Below are 23,033 nucleotides of genomic sequence, written 5' to 3'. Positions count from 1 at the left end.
TTATTAAGATTATGTTATGAAATTAAACAAAATATTATTTATATTATTGAAGCCGTGGCACTTGAAGAAAATGCTTCGGTGATTATTTTTTTTTAGGTTTATTTTAAATTACACTTCTTTGATAAATATTGTCAAGAAAATGAATTGTACCTTCAATACTTACAGCAGACCCCTGACTTGTGCCCACCATCCCTTCACCGACCACTTACATCCGATTTATATCTTTGCCAATCTCAAAAATAATCCAAGAATCAGATATTTTTAATTTTTGACCTTTCCAAAATATTCTGGGAAAAAGTAAGATGATTTTTTTATTAATTGGTATTTTTTTTATTTTATTTTTTATTTTTTTTTTATTTATTAATTTTTTTTTTATACATACATGGTTACATAAAATATTGAAAAATGTATAAAAAATATTGAAATAAATGTACATAATTAAAAAAAAAATCCCACGAAGGCGAATTATTATTTACTTTACTAGTATTATTATTTACTATTGCGAGATTTATTCACTTTAACATTTTGATATATTATTTACTTATGTATTTGCAAACTAGACTGCATTATGTGGACAGTGAGTTTCAAATATCGAAAAAGATAATAAAAATAATTTTCTGTTATAATATTAGATTATAGGTAGGTACCTTAGGTACTTTATCACTTATGAATCATTCTTTACACAAGCAGTTCCAATTTTGAAAATGATATATAAAGTCACAGCAAATTTGAGTTCATTGTGAATAATTTCACACAGCATGTCACGGACAATCAAAATTAGTGTGCTTGATATTATGTTGGTATATTAATTATAGTTTATAATTATAATATGTGCTAGTTTTAATCTTTGATATTTAATTATTGATCCTTATTTTCTTTAACTTCTCGGTGAGCGAATGTTTGCAAACTAAACTGCGTAATTGTTTTTTTCTTCTTTATACAAATTTTTTTTAATTTTAGCCACAAAATTGTCGTTTACATTATTATTATTTATATTATATGTACTACTTTTTTATATGAAATCTAACGCCGCTTGTTTTATAGAAGCGAAATCATTCTTACTCCTTATGCATATTTTTTAATTTGAATAACAAAGATCCGTCCAAATGTGAATTCAATGTCTGTAGAAATGATTACTGTCCTGGAACCAATCAGGCAATAAGAGTGGGGTCTGCTTTATCTTTTTAACAATAATTTTTAACCACTTTTTTCATAATTTAAAAAAAAAATGAATAGATAAAAGTGATCAAAATGAGCTAATTATTTACAATACAACTACATATTATTTAATCTTTAGAAGATTTCATAATATATGACTAGAGAAAATTATAAAAATTCTCTCTCAAACCTGTTCAATACTTCTCTTGTTTCATAAATGTCCTTCTTTTTATTGTTTTCATATTAAAAGATAATTAAAAATAATAATCGTTTTGTTTTATTTAAAAGTCTGTTCTTTGAAAGAAGATAACATTAAGCTACTTACACACATTGATGTTTGATCGAACATGTTGACATGGAACCATGTTCGTCATTGCGTCCACGCTTGAGCCACTCGACACAATACGCCATAGATATAGGCGCCACCAAGACGCTGCAGTCAAATCGTAAATTTCTGTCAAATATCCAGCAAAAATTATGGATCAGTAAACTTGTTGAGACGCATTCGAATGAGCATAAAACCTTCGAGCATGAATGAGCGTGGGTACATTGCTTTAGGGATGATTAGATGATCCTGAAGAAAAGAGCTCCCAGCTTCTTTACTCCCATTATATACAAGGGCAAGTGTTATGTTCATTATTTTTATTATTTAGTGGTTTTTTGACTGCCGTGTTAAGGATTAATATTATTTTATTACATCCTTTTATATTCAAGAAATAATGGTCTAAAAAATTTTACCAGCGTTTGACGATTGGAAGGATATCATTTTTTTAATTTGGGTATTAAAAACAAGATTGACGAATTAACATTTTTTCTGAAAACAGTCACATTACATGAATTTAATTTTTTAAATGCAGACCTAACTTGTGGTGTACATTTAATTAAATCAGTACATAAACAGGAATATTGCCCAAATATTTGAGTATGCAAGCACATGTTTTTAAATAAATTTGATTGAATTGCAATAAGAATTTAGTAATTTTTTGTCCAACACCAATATATAATATAAAAGGCATAGAAGAATATAAAAGTTAAAAAATATTTTTATTTAGTTAATTTTCCTTTAATTTGTGTTTTAGATACCTACTTTCGAAGCCTATTCGATCCATGACCGCCAAAAGATACCAAATAATCATACGCAAATTGGATCCCCTACTTTATTGTGTATTACAGTGGTCTAAAATTTAGTTGAGGAAAAACCACTATCAGTATATCTAATATTATTATAAATTAATATTGTGTCGCTTACGATATACAGTAAAACAACTTCCTTAAATTTGCGATAGTGGAGCTGCAAAAGCTTGAGTTTTTTTTTACTTCCCTCGTGGGTTTGTAAGGAATCGACAAACCGAATACTGTAAGACTTTGCGCAGAAAAGTAAACTTCACCAAAATAAGGTAACGGTTTGAAGCGCAGTCCATTGAGGGACTTTTCGGATTAGAGTCTATCAGCACTCAGTTTATGCCGATTCCTTACCGGCCAATGAGGGAGCCTAGTTGTAACTGAAATCAAATGAAGAAGAACATAAACCAAGGCAAAATTGTAAAAACCAGTTGGTCATATAATTTTTTTTTTGTGAACACCACGTGAAATTAAGGGTTTGTCACAATTTATTTATTTACAACTCGGATCGCGGTATCTATACAAGATGGATTTAAAAAATCAGATATCTCTTTTAATACTCATGCCAAAACAGAATTAACTAAAACTACAGAAACTGGGAAATAACTAATTAATAATGAAAAGAATGCAACTTAAAAAAAACTTAACTCACACTGGAGGCCCCGAGGAAAACAGTATCATTTGGGGCCTATGTCATCTTTGGGAAAGCTGGGTGGAGGGTCTTTTCAATGAGAGGAAGGGGTGAGGAAACACAGAAGCCGGCAAATCGTTCCACAGATGAGCTGTTGAACTCAGGAACGAGTATTAAAAGCGACCCATTCACATGTAACAAATGTGCACATATGTTGGGCTCGCGTTTGGCGTGTTTTCCGACTATGCACCGCTGCCAAAGGGATAAATGTCGTTAGTTTCTCGGAGCATCTTCTTTTGTAATGCCGGTAGAACAAGGACAGCATACCAAGCTGATGTCTGTGGTCTAAAGATAGCAATCCATTTCTTAAAACGGGAATCACTGAAGACGGGACATCGCCCGTTCCTGCATAGCTTCAAGGGTTATTGTGGGGCTCTAGACCAGAGGTGGCTGCCAAATCCACCTTGGGCGCACTTGCGAGTTAGTCAACAGGGTCAGCAGTTCTGTACTATTAAATTAGTTGCAGGCCCTGTATAGTACCCAGCTTCTGGCAAACTTCGAACTTGAATTCAACATTGATGGAGCTCCCATGTCTGAACTTGACCCTCCATCGTTGGGGCCCTATGGAAAATTTGACATATTATTTTTAGTCCTGTTTCCTCAATGTGTACCAACCATGTTCACAGCATCCCCACAAACTTACAACTTTATATTTCCCATCGGGCCTAAGACCGGCCCAGACCGAGACGACGCATTACGTCTATATCTGGCACTAAGCTTGTTACATTTATTATAAAAATAACAGATATGTAGTTTTACCGCCAGTTACAAAATTCCTTTCTTCCTTTAATATTTTTTGTTCACCAATTTGTCAAAGCAGCAGCAGCTGCCTCCTTCTACAAATTGCTGCTAAATTTCAGTGGGACAGAAGCATGATAAACGTTTTCAAAAAAGGTGTTACAGATACAAAAAAACCTACTATAAGAAAAAAATGGAAGATTGTAAACATAATTTCCGGAAAATGTGGCAAACACTAAAGGAATACACAATTTGAGTATTAAGTCATCTGACGGCTGTCCTGCTGTTATAGAAAATGTCAGATATTTTGTTTTATTGAAATTCTGTGTGAAGGGGGTCCGTGTTCCGCTTTTTTGTAGATACACTTATCCAATCTCTTTCTTTAAATAAAATTAACGTATCGTCAGCAAAACTAATTATTTTTCGCCTTGTTCCTGGGTTACAGATATATATTAAAAATAATACCGGTCCTGGTACGTTTCATTGGAGCCATCTACATACGAACCGGGGACATTATTTATGTAACTTCGATAGATGTAGATTTAGAACTGATTTAAAAATATATATTATTGGCAAATACAATCTAAATAAAATAAAAAATACAATCTTCTATTTTTGTACAGTAGGTATCTTTTGTATCGGTAATAACTTTTTTGTAAATGTTCTGTATCTTTTTTAGTATCTTAAAATAGCGTGTATATCGTACAGATTTTGTTTTCTGGGGTAACTCGTGTTAAGTGATCCATTGATTAATTTTTATGTTTTTTGTGAGATTATCTTTACAATTATTTTGGTAATAGATAAAATGTTATGTTGAATGAGTTTTATGAAATATTTCCGTGGTTCATTCGTATTATCCATAATTTGTAGTTTTTTCCAATCGGTACATTGTAGGTATAATTGATTTTAGGTGGTTTGTACATGCACAGCTGATATATAAATAAAAGCTTGTGAAAAAAACATAAAGTGTACTAGATAGTGGTCGATACGTATGGGAAACTTTTTGTTTCTTTCCCATTTGCCTATCATTTCAGATTGCATTTTTAATGAAACTTGTGCATACAGTTTTAAAAACGTTGCGCAAAAATTAGATTAACATAATAATAAATTTTATATACTCGATTCCAACTTACATCATACATACACATTGGGATTGGATTATATTTGTTCCCCACGCACTCCATGCCCGCCTCACATAGTCCGGAAAATCGAGTTCGAACAAGAGTCACAAGGATAGTCCGTTACCCTTAGTGTGGCGCCTCGCCAGTACCTACGGTGCGCCAATACGAGGGTTATGAGCGGGTTAATATAAAGCTGGACCCACACGGCAGAGCAAATAGCTCCGCGCCGAGCCAAAACTCAAGTGGAAACGGGGAGCCAAAACTCATAGCGGGGAAACTCAGGTGGCTTGATAGGCTCGGAAGCTCTGCTTGATATTCGGCCAGTCTAAAATCCACGGGTCCGAACCAATACGTGCTCGACTCGGTCGTATGTGGCAAATCCAAGCAATGTGGAAATTCGCTCAGTATGAATTCGGACATCGAGTCGGCTGACCCCTATTTTAAAAATCGTATAAAGTCAGCTAGTCATAACTAAACCAAAAAACCTCAATCAAACTCAAATAATTAGAAAGTAACAAATATGTTAAAGTAATTAAACTCTATGGTGAACAGTTTTTATTGTTATAAACAAAACATTTTCATAAAACATTTATTACATTTGAGTAAGTATATTATTTGTTTTCAAATCATTAGTTTATACTCACTAGCACTTAACAAGAATATTAATGTTCATTAACAAATCAATTTATTTAAGTAACAAAAGCGCTCAAATATTATTATGTTAGTGCATTTAATTCACAATATAATAGTGTAATATTGTAAAGCTTACAAACGATATTCTTTTTAAATCACAACTGGTTAGTGATATTATAAATTTTTGAATTCTTTTAGAAAATTATGTATTAAACTAGTTAATTAGTGTGAGTTGTATTATTTAATTACATCCAATAAACTAATATTGTCTGTAGGCAATGTATATTCAATCCAATATTACATGTCTCGTAGAATCATAACGTAATTGAGATTGGCAGTTTTACGGCAGTAAGGCAATGTAATTGATTTTATAATGATATAGGATATTCAAATACTGTATTATATGTACCTCCTGCTTAAAATTTTAATGCGTATTATATGTATTGATAATTTATTAAATACTAAATTAGTGTGATTTTGAGAAATTATACTAGAATTTGTACTAAACAAAATTAAAGTCACACATAACTAGATTCAACAAGGTTTTATCATTCATTTCCGTGCCATACATTACATTGAATAAATGATAATAATATAGTATTTTTACCATCCCTACATTATGGAAATATTTCATTAATTTCTCACTAGTATTTTGAATAAATGCATTATAAATAACAACGTATGAATACATCGAAAGAAAGAAAGTTGACAACTTTATATGGGAAAATATTTCACAAACTACCTAAGATTAATCCTCTCTCCATGATCCGTGAAAATAATCACATCGCTTGCAGTGAGGATGTAAAACATGTTTCCACGTATTAGACGATTTATTTGGAAAGAATTTTCTGACGTTCTAGGTGATTTGGTATTGGCTTTGACACATCTGTTTAGCCAAGAACACGTGAGAATTTGTTACGGTTAAAACATTGAGAATTTTAAGATCATGATAACATGATGAAGTTCGTACCTGTTAATGTATTATATTCAGAAGTAGGTTAGTTAAAGGGAGTAGAGAGTAGACCGCGTACTGCGCCCTAGTCTAAGTACATTAAGCGTTCAGGAGGAGGGTGATCTGTGACTGAATACGGTTAAAACATTGAAATTATTGAGATCATGATAACATGGTGAAGTGGGTACCTGTGAATGTATTACATTCAGAAGTAGGTTAGTTAAAGGGAGTAGAGAGTAGACCGCGTACTGCGCCCTAGTCTAAGTACATTAAGCGTTCAGGAGGAGGGTGATCTGTGACTGAATACGGTTAAAACATTGAAATTATTGAGATCATGATAACATGGCTAAGTGGGTACCTGTGTAGGTATTACAGTCAAAAGTAGGTTATTTAATGGAAGCAGAGAGTAGACCGCGTACTGCGCCCTAGTCTAAGTACATTAAGCGTTCAGGAGGAGGGTGATCTGTGACTGAATACGGTTAAAACATTGAAATTATTGAGATCATGATAACATGGCTAAGTGGGTACCTGTGTAGGTATTACAGTCAAAAGTAGGTTATTTAATGGAAGCAGAGAGTAGACCGCGTACTGCGCTCTAGTCTAAGTAACAGGTGGACCAAGTGTCTAGGAGGAATGTGATCTGTGACAATGCAAATCAGTAACAAGTTTTGGCAAAATTGTATTCCAATTGAAAACTATTAGTGTTTCCTATTATCTACTATGATTACATTTTGATTAAAATGATCGCATAAAAATCCATCAAAATTCATTTTAATTAATGAAAGAACACCCAAAAAAACTCATTTTAGATGTTGTTCTGATTTAAGATTTACACTCTTTGGTATTAAGTTAGTATTATGGAAAACTTAAAATAAATTATTTCCTACTTTTAACAATAACTTGGTTAGAAATACGCTCTTTTAGTGCTGCAGAACATTTTGCACTTCGCGAGAAGACAGGTGTTATCGATATAGGCACGGATAAGTTTGCTGTGCTTTGTTAAATGTCCAAAGTGCATTCTAGAATATGTACACATTTTTTGTTCATCCGAGATAATTAATCTAATATTTATTAAAATTAGTAGACTGATTGTTCCATTGTAATAGCGTCGATGAGTTAATAGTTAAGTTCTCTTTAGAAAGTTTAAATCAGTTTATTTTATTGTGCCTATATCTAGAGGCGAGCAACTGTTCTTCGTTCTCACAAATAAATTGTTTCCTTAGTTGCTCACATTTACAAAATATTATAATAAATTCATTATTGTGCTCGACATAATAATGTTTCCAGTTAGGGTATTGCTTATTATTCTGATATAATGTAACATAATATTAATAAATTACGTAATTATTTTTTATTAATGTGTATTTTTATTGCATTTTAAAACAATGAAATGTTACGACTATGGGTATTGTACTACCTTTTAAATAATGAAAACAATATTTGGTTTGTTCTTAAGTATGACTTCTTATGAGATTTTCTGTTGGTTTGGTCGAAATAAAGTCTCGTTGTTTTCTGACATAGTTCCGCGCTAACTCGTGCACTTATTGAAAACTGTAAAATTGCTTAAAATTTAATTTATAATAATATTTTATTTCTTTGATTTTGTAACAGTTGGATGTCAATGGTAGAAATTTTCGGATGCACATAATGAATAAGTTAAACCAAGAAAATATAGTCCCAAGTTTCAAGTGGAAGAAAATTTAACAATACCCTTAATGTACACTTAAGCCACCCCTGATCCTCATAATAACATACATACACATGCCGCCTTCAGATTTAAAGTTCTATGTACAAATTGTACAAAGCAATTACGTGACAAACACTATTACAGTTCCCTAATACTTCAGTACAAAGCATTTACTCATAGGTACTCATTATCTATCGTGATAACCAGATACTCTATCGGGATGAATAAAAAGCACTTAGATATACGTATGACAACATAAAATCCTTTCAAAGATCATAGTTTTAAGATACTCCTTCTACCAAAAGGTACACTTATTTTTGTCTGTTAAGAGTCGTACTCATTAACTTAAATTATACGACATTTTTGTAAAATTTTGACCTCTAGAGTATAATATCATGAAGTATTTATATGACTTTTTGGTTTCTAAGAATAAAATATTAATCCCGCTACTAAACCCATACAGAGAAACGGGTTCTAAATGGCCAATACACCTTTACAATAGTAATAGCATCTCATCCAAACGTTTTATATCGTGATATCGGACATACAATAATTATGAATGAAACAATTTCTACGAAGGAGTTTGTGCTTGAATGGGTTATAAAGGGTGTTTATATTTGACGACACCAAAACCAAATGAACACGAATATTTGATAAATATACACACATGGGATTCTAGGGGTTGAATTCGAAATACTGATCTAAGTGCTAAATTATGACAAAATACCAATAAAAGCCTTATCTTAACAATTATACATATACAAACATAATAGAGTGGACAATACCCTTTTATCTAAAGGTTTTATCCAAATATAAAATTTTATTTACATAGTTGAAGTCATATGCAAGTAAGGCTAGTGTCGAAGTCAAGGGGAGTTGACAACACGAAGAAGGGACACATCTTCCCAAAAGACGACGATAACTTCAGTTAGTCAGTTTAAAACAAGGTGACAAATCATTCCTGGGCCCATCTTAATGCACTTTTGATCAAATTTCTTGTATTTTTATTATGCACTTAGTGTATAGGTGCTGAAGTTAATCAAATTTATAAAAATACGAACTGCCCAATTTGATAAAGTATATGTACGTGGATAACGTTTTAACTAAAGCACAAATAATGGCAGTAGATACAAATATTGCGCTAGACCGCTCTCCACGACTCCTTTTCTACTCTAAATAGAAAGCGAATCCTATTGAAATGTTTAGTATTTTCTTTTATGAAAATATTTTTATTTATTTTCCAAGTCCTTGGAGTACCTAGTAGTGTTGTTTCAGTGATAATAATATTATAAGATAAGAATCGAAATGTTTTACATTATCATCTGACAGTGTAAAATAGGTACCTAATATTATAGGTTTGTGCATTTTTTACATACTGACACGTCTAATAAATCAAAGGTTTCTATATTTTCAAAAGTATCTAATACTTTAGATCATAGAACTGTAGAGGACGCACAAAAGCCGTGAAAGTATATCTTCAATATACCAAACAAGTGCCAGAAATTGATAATTTCAGAGTTGGTAGATACATCCTTTGGCTTAGCCTTGGCTGAATATACTAGCATTTCCTAGAGTGTGGGTACTTTTAACTGTATAACCTTTCAGCCAAAGCTTCCAAAACCCAAACGCTGACTTGTGAATTATCTATAGTTCTGTCATAGTTGCTGATTATTGATATCGATCCCAAATCCTGGGCATCGCAAGATGAAAATACTAATCTTGCTCCGCCCAAGTAAAAATAGATTGATTTTAGTAAACATGGTCACCCAATTAATTCTAAAGGCCCTTCGCAAGAAACAGTGCGGCCTTGGTTTGTTCAGTCAGAAGAAGTAATCCTCTTTTAACCTACATTTAACATTAGTTCAACATCAAATACAGAATAAGCTAAAATGATATTATAATGTTTACAATATAATAATTATTAATAATACATTCCGGCATAGTACTACGTAAATCAACTCCTCGAACCACTTCATTAATAAGTTATTGGGAAATAAGTAAGTACCTACCTAAAATCACGATAATATTGATTTTGCAAGGAATTTCCTACACACTTAGTAATAGCATCATATGTTTTATATAAAAATAGGTCCCGACTACAAATAAAATATTATTTTTTCAAGGGCATTGAAGACGATAGATATTTTAATTGTATACCAACCAAACTCGTGCAGGTACAAATATTATTTATCGATAAAACCCGGTATCTACCTCTAAAAATTTCACTCTGCAGATGGTTGAATAATTTCATACTTTTGCATTTGTTGATTAATTCAATAAGTGAATTGATTCTTCGAAGCCTTTTTTTAAATACATTACTAAAACCACCATGTTATATTTTAATCTCTTACAAAGGAATTATCAAATCTGTAGTAAATAAGTGACTTGCAAGGAGCAGTAGTAAAAAATAGAAAGTACTTACCGAATTTCGATACTCTTTGACAAAAATAATATTTTTTTTTAGTGTCGAGATGAGAAGATTTCAGAATTTCACATTATAATATCATTGAACTTTTCAAATGCTCGCATTTCCTTCCTTTTAATCGATGGTATATGTAGCGCACGCCATATAATTTATTTGAAACAATTACCTAATGTATGTGATTAGAATAACATAAATAAACGGAGAATTTATATAAATCAATGTTGGGCTTAATGGTATTAATTATAGTTTTTAGTAATTATTTGACATAATAAAATCAAGACAATAATTGGGGGCAGAATCGAGGTCAAATATGAAAATGATTATCACATTGAAAAGAATAGTGTCCAAGTTTGCAGGTGGAAGAATGCGCAGTTATAAAGTTTACCTAGTAATGAATTGTTAGAGTATATAGTTAGTAAATGGCTCAAGCATTGGACTCCTTGAGGTCTTGAAGCCTGGCCAGTTGATGAGGTTCCAGTTCATCCGGGATGCTCGCTCTCCCTCCCTGCACCTGCTTGGGAGGAGACTGGCTGCCGTCTTGTTCAGGCGAGGTGGGCGACTCGCAATCCATGGGCTGGTATTCAGAAGCCTTAGGTGGGAATTGTTCGGGGATGGCAGGTGGTGGCTGGTCAGGTACCTTGGGTGGCGGTTGGTCGGGTACCTTGGGTGGTGGTTGGTCGGGTACTTTAGGGGGTGGTTGAGTAGGAGCCTTGGGTGGCGGTTGTGAAACCCTCGGTTGCTTTTGTTTTTTGGGTTCGGGCGTTTCATTGGATTTTTCGTTCTCGTCTTCCTTGTCTGGTTCAGCAGAATCTTCTCCGTCAGGTTCCTTCCCTTCTGCATTCTCGTCTGGGAAAGCTTGCTCCGGGTCTTCAATCATGGGCGTGGCGGCAGTGATCACTATTTGCGCCACCCCAAGTCCAAAATCTGGCTCTGCTGCGTCAGCGGCCTCAGCTTCTCCAGTTTCTTGGTCGACGTCCTAGAAAATATTTCGTAAAAATGTCATGAATGATTTTAATGATTACAAATTATCATAATAATAAAAAAGTGTTACCTCTTCTTCTACAAAGAATGTAGGAATTTCATCCACTATGGCGAGCGTGAAAATAAAATAAAAACGTTATGTTAAAATTTTATTAAATTTGTGAATATGGGATTATAACTATTTGAAAGAAAGATACTAATAGAGCTGTCCGATACTATCTGCTATCAGGAGTAGGTAGTTTGCAACTCACCCGTGATGGCGACTTGCGGTATCTTGGGCTGGAACTGCGAGCCGTAGTGCTGCTGCTGCGTGTGACTCAACTCGAGGTTGAACCCGTTAGCGTCGAGGTCGTCGTGCTCCATCGCGTCTAGCTCGCGCATGGCCTGCTCGCGCCCGGCCTCCTCGGCGCCCGGCGGGGGCGGCGGTGGGGGCATCGCGGGCATTGCCGGCTCCCCGTTCATCTCTTGTTCTGCGACTTGAGAATGTATATTTATTACGTGAGCTGATGAAGCAATAAGGATATATATCGCCAAATTACTATAAAAAATTAAATGATAGAAGGGCAAAAGAAGAATCTTTTAGAAGAAGCAGAATCTCTCGATATACCAATAAGATACTCTTGCTCAAAGCAGTGGCAGCTGATTAGAAGTTAACTTTGACGTTATGCTAGATGGATAGATACATAAAATTTTCGCGTTTGCCATAATGCAAATTTTCACTCGACTTTCGTCGATTTTTACGAAAATTACGAATTATTTAATTTAGTTTTGCTAGAGTTTTCGATTAAATAACGCGAGTTTTCGTATTTTTAACACAATATTGTTCGTTCTAAATATTAACTTTTCTAAAAGCTTGAATACTAATAAAATGGAACGGAGACTTACTATTATCATTCTTTAAATATTATGAAACTTAAAAAAAAAAAACAAAAAACATCGCAACCCTTTTTTACACCGACCATACCCAACCAAAAAGGGAACATAGTTTTACTTGGAAAAAAAACGTGAAATTAAAAAAGAACGCGAATTTCGAATATAAAACCACTTTCACAAAAAAAATCAAAATCTAACTGATGGCTTGTAGTGACGCCGTTAACTGATAAAAAATATATGTTTGAAATATACCTATATATAAATTGTAATTTTAAATCTGACATTTTTTACTTTCTAAACTACCATTGCTTTACATAGATGAAGTATTGTGAATTATTTTTCGAAAGAAAAAGAATAAGTGCGTGGTTAGAATGAGTGTCGTAAGAGTATGTGTGATCTGAGAAAGCAAATGTATTATATATTTATTGTTTTTTGTTCTTACTTTACCTGTTCCAATCGCACCCTCCACTCGTATGGACCTGCTCAGGGTTGTTGAAAGGTATACAAAATTACGAATGCATATTATTAATGTTTGTATAAGCTGCAGGATAGCTCATCCCGGAACACTGTTTATGCTCCTAAATTATGTGTTTATGGTTATGTTTTTTGTGTTGTGTTTCTCTTCGTTCAATTCGTAGAAGACTTGGGTTCGTCGGTATACGAGGTGATCCTTCAATAATTACTCTTCTTCCCTATCTTTAATTATTCGTGCTAACTTATTGAATTGAGTGTGAATGGCATATAAATGAAGCTTACATTCGTTCTCGTCTCCGTTGGGATCTTCCATGCATGGCGTGGCGGAGGTGATGATGAGCGCGGCGGGTGGCACCATGAGCCCCGGGGGAGACAGCGCGGGTGGCTCTGAGCTCGGCGGTGTCCAGTCTGAACCCCCTGTCAGCGGTTCTCCGTTCTGTTACACAGATAATGGTGTTGATTAATATAAGACAGTTGAGGAAATGATACAATTTTCCCTGAAACCAGCCACAAAAGATGTAATAAAGACAAGTTTGCCAGGAGAAGCTTGATTAAGACCATGATAGGATTCCGGTTCCTTTTTTTAGGAAAAATGGATTCGAGCTACTATGCTACCACTAATCAATGCCAGACGGTTGTACCAAAATCTTCTAGATCACTGTGGTCTAGGAGGCTATGAATGTACTCACTAGAAAGTGAAATGCCGAGTGCGCCTCTCAACACACTAATGGGCAAACTTCATAACATCTGCATAGATTGATCGAAAGGAGGTTATCATGAAAAAAGATACCACTCTTTGATTGATCTGACGATATAAGCCTGTTATAATGGGTAAAATAAAACAAAAAATTGCTTTAAATTTATAGGTCTAATATAATGTTTTAAGTCAGTTACTGTCTGCGGGTCCGGACTTTCCATAGATTTTTTTATGATAAAAACAATCATAATTTAGGCCATAGATAACAAATCAAAATTTATTTTTAATCACACACACATATTCATGAATGTAAAGGATGCCGTTATTACAAAATGATTAAAATGTTTTGAAAGATATAGTTGAAGAGAACTTACTTCGTCACATTCCTCCACAACGAGGGACGGGAAGTTTCCCACCATTCCGTCCACCTCCCCTCGCCACCAGCCGTCATCCACGTCGTGTGCACACTTGTCCATCACTCGTATCACCTAGGAACAAACCAATAATATTTTTTTATTAATATAATTAACATTATTGTATTGGCAAAATCGGAGTACATAACTAAGATAATTAAATATAATAAACTTTTGACACCACATCGATAAAAATCGTCGAAGTTTAATAGTGATTAGATGAATGCTTGTGTTTTTCTTTCTTCTTTAATTCCACTTTTTAAAAATTATTATATGCAATAATTATTTACCTGAAATACAAATTGAAACAAATAAATGCTGCAGACGGGAACTGAACCTGCATCTTCTGATTGCCAGTCAGGTGCACGGAACCACTGTGCTAAGTCGGCTCTTTTTTAACCGTCAAATAATTTAATAAATACTAGTATTCAATTAAAAATTATTGCTTGGTTTAATTTTTTTTCACTTGTCAAAAACCAACTTTATGTTTGTAGGAAAGGTATTGTTAAATACTTAATTTCTTACTAGGTGGCGTCGAATATATATTATTTTGTATTAAAGGTGACGGTGGCATTTATTTTTTTCTCGGAAAATCTAGTAAATTTATATTTATGTAGAGCCCATTCCCAGGTGGCAAAAAATGTATCTAATTTTAATATCTAAAGAAAATGAGAAGACAAAATAAAAAATAATAGAAATAAGATAAATAGAAAACAAGAAACAAAAAATTATTCGAGCGTAAGTGGTAGATACCTACTTTCAGAATAATGGAAACCTCTTGGAAAAATAAAAGTTTTTATTTTAATTTTCAATGTAAAAGAAAGGTTTCGTTATTAAAATAGTGTCATTTTTAAAGCCACGGATATTAGCAACAGAACATGCAATACAACAAAGGTTGCAACAAATTACCATTATGTGTACGTTGCCTCTGCCCACGAACTGCACACAGAACGGGCTACTATGGTGATTTGTTGCATTGGAAGTTGTGGGGCTAATATTTATTTATTTATTAAGTGATAATATATTACAAAATAATAACAATACTATTTATAATAATATATCATTCCAAGTGAGTTTAAAAAAAACTCATTTATCTGAATGCAGTTTGAGAATCATCGATTCAAGGGTTATTTACAAAGCTACAAATGAGCTTCAAATGTTTATGTGACTTTGTTTTGTTCATTTCCAAAGTTTAAAAAACCAGCATGACCAACCTGCCCCTCTTCGAAGGAGAGTTCATCCGACGCAGTGGCTTCGTAGTCGTACAGCGCGCAGCAGTATTGAGCGTGCTCCCTCTCCCCGTTGACCTTGACGGGCGCTTGCGCCACGCCGGGCTTACCCGTCATGGGCGCAGAAATCACGCTGATCTGATCGGGCGACTGCGCCGTGTCGGGGTCCTCGCCGTCTACCGTGTAGTCCACCGAGGAGAAAGATATCTGCGTCACCAGTCCAGGAGTCGAGGCATTCTTGGCGACCAATCAAACAGACATTGTTAAGCAGTGGGCATTGGATGCTGTTCATGTTAGTGGTTTGACTTATGGATAGAGCAGTGCTGCCCTTCTCACCTTGCTTTAGACACCTTACGTATCTATCATGATGTATGATGGACAATGCTAGAAAAATTACCGATACAAATATTGCTAATTTATGAAGAATCTCTTCAAATTATTCGTAATCCGGTTAAAAACGGAATTGCAGAGACTTAACGAATGAATTGATGATAGGTTTCTTGATAAAATTTTAGTAAAATACCAATGAATTGTTACTACGTCAGGACACGTGTTCATAAAAAAACATGTTGGCATTTCGTCATCATATATTATTAAGACAAACGCATGTTCCGATATTATTAAGAATTTGCTAAAAGCTTATCTTGAAACGGCCAGCAATCCCGTTTTTTAACGAATTTTCAATAATGTGAAGAGATTCTTAATAAATAAGCGATACTCTTCTCCGTCTAGGCGGACTGAACTGAACGTTGACTGAAGAAGGTGGAAGAAGCGAAACACTGGTCATTGCCCAAAAATCAAGCAACACTGTGAGAATCTTAAATCTATGTCTCTAAAAACCATAGGTTCATTCACTTTCTTTCAAATTAATTTAGGTACGGTGCTTTTTAAATCCCTTTAGAAAGTTTTTTTTAATTCCGTTAAAGTGTGTTTGTCCATTTTTAAAATTCAAAGTTCTATGATAAATAAGACTTGTGCATCATTCGTGGTTCTATAGTAAACAAATGCAATAATATTTTAATATTGCTGAAGATTTTGGATTTAAGATTAAAAAAATATTTGAGGGGTGCATATCTTTGTAAAACTATTATTAACATGCATTAACCTCATTCGTAAAACTATTAAATGAATATGCATTTACCTCCCACTGTAAAACTATAAAATGAATATACATTAACCTCCCTTTGTAAAACTATTTAATAAATATGCATTAACCTCCCTCTGTATTCCTATTAAAACCAATATTGGTGAGAAAATTCATGTTTCACTTACAATTTTCAGGAAAATCTTATATGTGCCTATAGTATCAAACTATATTAATGTTGTGAAATTACAGTTATTATTATAAATATGCCGCACGGAGAAAAAAGAGTATTGCTAGTTTATTACGAATTTCTTCAAATAATTGGTAATCCGATTAAAAACGGTATTTCACATTCCTGATAAACTTTTAGTAAATTACCAATATATCGGAATATGTATCCATGCAGACGCATTTGCCTTGATAATATATAATGACGAAATGCGAAAATATTAGGAATTTTACGAACACGCGTTCCGACATCGTTATAATGTATTCGTATTTTACTAAAAGTTTAACAGGAAACCTATTTATTCATTCGTTAAGGGACTGCAATCCCGTTTTTTACCGGATCACCAATAATTTGAAGATATTTTTAATACTTCTTCAAATTTTGCAAATTTGATTGTCCTGATGAAGAGAAAATCGTTCTCGAAACATGTTGACTTTATATAAAAAGTAAAGATTATCGTGGTAAAAACAAAGTATTTTAATTATTTTATTAATATTTTTAATAAATTAGCAATACTCATTTTTCTCCGTGTGCAATCGTTCAACAGCCCAACTTACATAGATTTTATGAATACTGTTTGAAAATAGTATACAAATTAGGTCAGACCGCTGAAAAATCAAGGGATTCTTTACAATACAGTTTCAATTTTGAAAACGACAATTTAAATAATTTTGTATTGTAGGTAGGTACCATGTCACTTGTTTGAATTACTCGCACAATCAGTTCTAATTTTGACAATGTCACTTAAATTCAAAGCAAATCTGAGTTCCAGAGTTCATTAAAGCAAAATTAATTTTAGTCAAATGATAAATGACCACGTAAGTGAAAATCTTACTAATTGAAACGTAAAATAAAAACTGACATAAAATATTTTTGTTATTTGTTTTTGGGGTATTATGCCGTGTTGCGCTAACTCCTTCTTTAGCCAACATTAGAAGAAAATAAAGAAGGAGTTAGCGCAACACGGCATAATACCCCAAAAACAAATAACAAAAATACTTTTGGCCGTGAAAATCTTAAATCATATTTGACATAAAATAGCTCATGGAAAGATAAATTAGATATATACATTTCTTATCCAGTCAAAGGGGGTTGTTTATTTATTGTATGAACTTGAAATACTAGTAATTTCTCTTTGAATTTCGGAATTTTTCCAAGGTATGCATTTTCTATATTTTTATTTTACCTTTTATAAAAAAAATAAAATTACCCTTTATACTTTTGTTTTGAAATATGCTTTCGTGTTATATATTTTATATATAAATATATATATATACATAAAAAAATATTTAGTTACATTTTTAAATAATTAGGTACATTTTTGTATGGCACATAAAAAATATATATAAAATTAAAACAGATCATTGAAGTCCTCCTCACTAGGAGATCCTGTGCTATATAAAATGAAAAAAAGTTGAAAAAAAGCATATCACTAACACTAACAATGTTTATTAAAACTTTTAAAAAAGTTCGCATATTTCAAAATTCAAAATACACAGTCCGATTATTTGAGAAATTTGCAAGAAAATGATCACTTTCCGTTTTATCTCGTTCAAACAATTAAAAATTAAAATATTAATTTTTCCCAGGTTCCCAGAGGATATCGAAAAATATCAGACTTTTTTACACAATATAAAGGTTTATTTAGAAAAATTGTATTTACACCCATATCCAGAAGGCATGTTATTAAAAATCTTTATTGTCAGGGATGTTTCATTAAATTCACGCGATAAAAGTTAATTAAAAAATAATATGTACGAAAAAACCTCTCTTTTCCGGTAACATGAAATTATATTCACAATGCAACATTATCAATGGATTAAAATTGACGAAAAATAATACATTTAATAGTAAATTTATTGAAGTAAACTCATATAATAGTATAGGTTTTTAGAATAAAAATTATTGACGAATTCAGGATTTAAAAAACAAATTACGATAGGCAAATTAAGTAATTTTCCCGTGAAAAAAGAATACGGTTAGCGCATCAGCATCATGCGTGGTTCTGCCAAAGGACTATGTTATCAGATCTTACGCAGCCAGTTATAGAATTTTTCACTAGAAATAATTCGAATTAGAAATAATACAGTCTTTGTACAATGTGTAGCAAACAGTGATTTTTATTAGTAAGGCTGTTGTACATTTTTTTACAGAAAATTTAAACAAACCTGGTTAACTAAGATCCTTATGTGAAGAAAACAAAATCAAAACACAATACAAATTCACAGACACACAATACAAAAATAAAATGTTTTACATAAAAAATACCTCTAAAACGACAAATAAATTTGTGTTCAAATACCTTTGCTTGGATGTGTTTTCAAAGGCTTCTTTGACAAAAACAATCGTACATACATACATGCACACATTTCATACTTGGAGTCTCTTCATGCATTATAGTACTTGCAAAATACATTCAGCATTGCTTGTATAAATACATAATATATGTTTAGTTTACGTATTATTCATGTTGGATAAAATAAATACTTCGCTCGGACTATGGAAACAACAGCAGAAAAGATAGAATCATGCAAGGTACAATTTAAAGAAAGTTTGTCGGTGAAACCATTTCGTTATTGTATTTTTTTTCTAAATTCTTGATGAAATTCAGAAGAAGTTAATGAATATTTTCTTCTATTTAGGAAACTGTTCATTAAAAGACATCGAAATTCTAATAATTAAAGTGAGAAGTTAACATTATATTATTATTTATTTATAGGTATAATTTTTAATCAATTCTTCAGGATAATGTACTGATACCGGGCTTGCATTTAATACGTACTTGATTCCCGACAAAGATCAATAATAATGAACAATATTAGTTTTTCGGGAAAATTAATTTCGGACGTCAAAGATTTAATCAATATTAACAAATCTCCAAACTGACGTATAGGTTAACAGGTGCGTTAATGCTATTACCGTTATTATCTAATCAATATTAAAAAAAAAACTGACGTATACATAGATACAGGTGCGTTAATGCAAAACCTCCTAGAACATAAGGCTGGGACACTGAATCAAATCAGCCTGATGAGAATCAAATCAACTTATACGAGAACCTCCAAAAAACTTATTTTTATTTATATTTTTAAATTAACTAAAACATTTCTAGATGTTTTAATAAATAAGAATAATTAGAAAAAAAACTTAAAATGATTTTTTTTTGTAAAACCCCATACGAGTTAGGAGGCTGCTTTGAATGAGTGTCCCGTCCTTGTGATCTAGGAGGTTTTGGTGAATGCCATTACCGTTATTATTCAATCAATATTATCAAATCTAAAAACTGACGTATAGATAGATACAGGTACTATAATGCCATTACCTATTTTATTAGTATCTATTATTAAATACTGTTTGTACTAAAATGATGTATCCAGAATCTACGTATTATTTCTGCGTGGGCAATTTATAGGTAAAGCAGAAAATTAATTTTAGTAAGGAAGGGAATAGGTAACCAATATCTACACTCATTGCAATGTGCACTATGCAGCATAGTTATTTTGTTCTTGTAGGTATGTGCCCTAAAATTGCTTATCGTTCGAATCAAGAAATTTTCTAAGCGCCATAACATCGTTAAATTCAATGATTAAATTTATGACGAAATTTTCGCAAAAATACTTTTTTATTCTTACAATCGCAAAAACTTCTTTCTTATTATAGCGTTCACAAAATCTTCCTAATTAACCATTTAAAATACCTGCTTATATGAAAAGTAAAACAATTCAATTATAAGACATTTTAATTGAATTGCTTATACCTTCTAAAAAGTTATAAATCAGAATACGAGCAATTTTTACAATTTCGGAATGAATCTTTATTACCAAATGTTAATATGTGGAAAAATTATAAAAATATTAAACAAAAAGTAAGATGTTATCTTGAATTATGTTGGTGTTATTTGCCTTATTTTGTATTATGTGATATTTTTTTAAGTAACGTATAATAATGAAAATAGAACTGTAATGAGATAATGCAATTCAAATTGTGAAATCCTCTGCGCCTTTCTAAAAGTGTAGTTTTTTATTACATCCAGTGAAACTTTTTAATTATTAACTGTCAAAATGTTAAACATAAAAAACTTTTAATATATGTAATTCGAACATAAAATGTTGTATTATTATGATCCATAGTCAACAAAAATGGTACAGTAAAAACCGTGTGTGATTGTTTAATGTTTATATTAAAATGAAAACTATCAACGGTAGGCGCAAAGACCCATATAGTAGTAATATTAATACCACTTTTCTAATTCAAAGTTTTGTAAATGGTCACGGTTTGTGTCCGCCTTTAAAAACATTATTATTACTATCCCACAAACCATTGAACTGGTTTTATTGCTGTTTTAAGTAGTGTTACTATGCATAAATATTTATGTGTTTGCATTCCAATGAAGTTCTTAAAACCAAATATAATTACACAATATACATTCTAGGAGCAATAATTTAAGAAATGCTCTTGTGAACTATTTCAACAGCAAAGCAAGCAAATTTGAATAATCTATTATCACCGACCTGGTTGTTCGTTTCGGTTGTCGATTCAGCCTGGAAAAGTAATACCGAGAAATATTCAACAGGTATTCACGAGTATTTATACCTTTTGTGGGTTGGCAAAGCAATTTACAATATTTTCACCGGAGATTTAACTAAATATTAACTGACATTCTACATCATGCATTTTCATAATGATCATTAAAAACTTTACAAAATTTCATCAATTTTAGTGTCGGTTTCAGATTTAAAGGTTATGATGATATTATGTTATTATTATAGTAAAACTGGGTTATTTTAGGGTTAGTTAGTTAGTAACTGGGATATTAAGCATGCGTCATAAGGCAAGACAGCATTAAAAATCCTCTCTTTACGAGTTTCATGCTAGTTTATTATAATGCTTTCAATGGAAAAACCAAAAGTCATTACATTTATTTTCACAGGGGAGTTCAAACATAAGACAAAAAACACTTAATTAATTAATAATATGTAAAACAACTGTGCATATTTTAAATGAGGGTCTTTTGTGTTTTTCATATAATATCTTAAATACCTTAAAGCGAATAGAAATTTGATCGGTTTATATGAATATCAAACTCTCAGTAAGAATGTTTTTATTATAAAATTGAAAAGAATTAACTGATCAATCTATAATCTAAGCATCCAACATTTGGCATTTGCTATATTTATTGAATTACTTTTAAATACCCATCTACGAGTACATACAACTCAAGTATAAAGTTTATTCAACCTACCTTATATAAATATATTTCGTAATGTTGTAATTCAACATTTAAAGCAGTTTTTAAAATTAGTATCGGGGAAAAATGAAAAAAAATAGAAACAATCATGTTTAATGATATCACACGGAGAAAACTTATTGATGTAAAAAATTGCTAATTTATTAAAAATCTCTTCAAATTATTCATATCTCTGTTAAAAACGAGACTGCAGTCCTTTAACGAATGAATCGACGGATTTCTTTATGAACTATCGGTAAAACACGAATGTGTTATGGCGATGTCGGAATGTTCATGTTCATAAAAATTCTAATATTTTCGCATTTCGTCATTATATAATAAAATGATAAACACAGATATATGAACACGTGTTCCGGTATATTATAAAAGTACTAATAGTTAATTGGTAAATGGCCTGTTATCACAATTTTAACGGGATTTTAATAAATCAGCAATACTCATTTTCCTCCGTGCACGAATACCAAAATAAATTATTTTTAAAATGTAAGATATCTTACCAGTTTTGGTTGATAAAGAAAATCACGAAAAACACCTCAGTTAATACTACGAATATTCAACGGCACGTTGTTGTCATTATTGTTATTTTATTTTCATTATTGTTTTTTGAATCCATATTTAAGAGGATCATATATTTCATTCTTCCTCTTACTCGTATCTGCCAACGCGGTTGTTTTAACATCACACAAGAAAGAATTCGTGCTAGTACTTGAGACAGAGAGAGAGAAAGAGATAGAGTTCGAAACTACAATTAATGAGAAGCGGTGGAATCAATACAGATACGGGGGTTTGAGTGTAGAAACGGGGTTAGTTATAATAGATATATTATGTAAGTATACCTGCTCATCGCGCTCCACGTCCAGATAGTTGTGGGGCACGAAGCCCTCCTCTCCGCGATAGTTGCGCGCGCGCAGCCAGCCGTCACCGTCTCCCTCGCCGATCACCTCCAGCTGCTCGCTCTCGATGATGCTCAGCTCATCGGGGTTGCGTGCCTGGGAGAAAACACAGGTAAAACTCAACAATACTGCCAGCGGTTTCCTTCAATAGGTCTCACTGGTCAAGGGAAGAGGGAAACAAGTACCTACCGTGTAAGAGTATAAGGCCGTGCACTTGTAAGTTGGTCCCTGCTCGGGTTCAGGGGAAGCTGGTTCTCCGCCCCCTTGTGCCCCCCAGTCTACTCGCGTTGGGTCCTCCCAGCCCGCCGTTAGCTGCTCGATGTGTCGCCGCTCTGTCTCCAGGATGGCTGTAAATCAAATAATGATAGTACATTTAAATTTCTAC

The 23,033-nt window shown here is 32.7% G+C and overlaps 1 protein-coding gene across 5 annotated transcripts in view; it reads right to left on the bottom strand.

Moving 5' to 3' along the window:
- Nucleotides 1-5,468: 5,468 nt before the first annotated feature.
- The window catches only part of nwk (FCH and double SH3 domains nervous wreck), a 70,795-nt gene continuing 53,230 nt past the window's right edge, over nucleotides 5,469-23,033 (bottom strand). For 3 of the 5 annotated variants that reach the window (XM_089646117.1, XM_089646120.1, XM_089646119.1), the window contains exons 11-19: nucleotides 22,838-22,995; nucleotides 22,592-22,744; nucleotides 21,019-21,048; nucleotides 15,180-15,431; nucleotides 13,927-14,040; nucleotides 13,138-13,291; nucleotides 11,760-11,984; nucleotides 11,579-11,613; nucleotides 5,469-11,503 (exon numbers count right to left, since the gene is read on the bottom strand). In XM_089646117.1, the coding sequence (XP_089502243.1) occupies nucleotides 10,952-11,503; nucleotides 11,579-11,613; nucleotides 11,760-11,984; nucleotides 13,138-13,291; nucleotides 13,927-14,040; nucleotides 15,180-15,431; nucleotides 21,019-21,048; nucleotides 22,592-22,744; nucleotides 22,838-22,995 (1,673 nt within the window). In that variant the 3' untranslated portion in view covers nucleotides 5,469-10,951. The remainder of the gene's footprint in view (nucleotides 11,504-11,578; nucleotides 11,614-11,759; nucleotides 11,985-13,137; nucleotides 13,292-13,926; nucleotides 14,041-15,179; nucleotides 15,432-21,018; nucleotides 21,049-22,591; nucleotides 22,745-22,837; nucleotides 22,996-23,033) is intronic. The other 2 variants (XM_089646118.1, XM_089646121.1) reach the window with 1 other exon arrangement.

The sequence above is a fragment of the Hesperophylax consimilis genome, chromosome 23 (genome assembly GCF_061612785.1).
Source record: "Hesperophylax consimilis isolate HC1 chromosome 23, BYU_Hcon_1.0, whole genome shotgun sequence".
In the NCBI taxonomy this organism is placed as follows: domain Eukaryota; kingdom Metazoa; phylum Arthropoda; class Insecta; order Trichoptera; family Limnephilidae; genus Hesperophylax; species Hesperophylax consimilis.
Note: the sequence above shows the minus strand (reverse complement) of the source record. Positions and strands in the feature narration are given on the sequence as shown.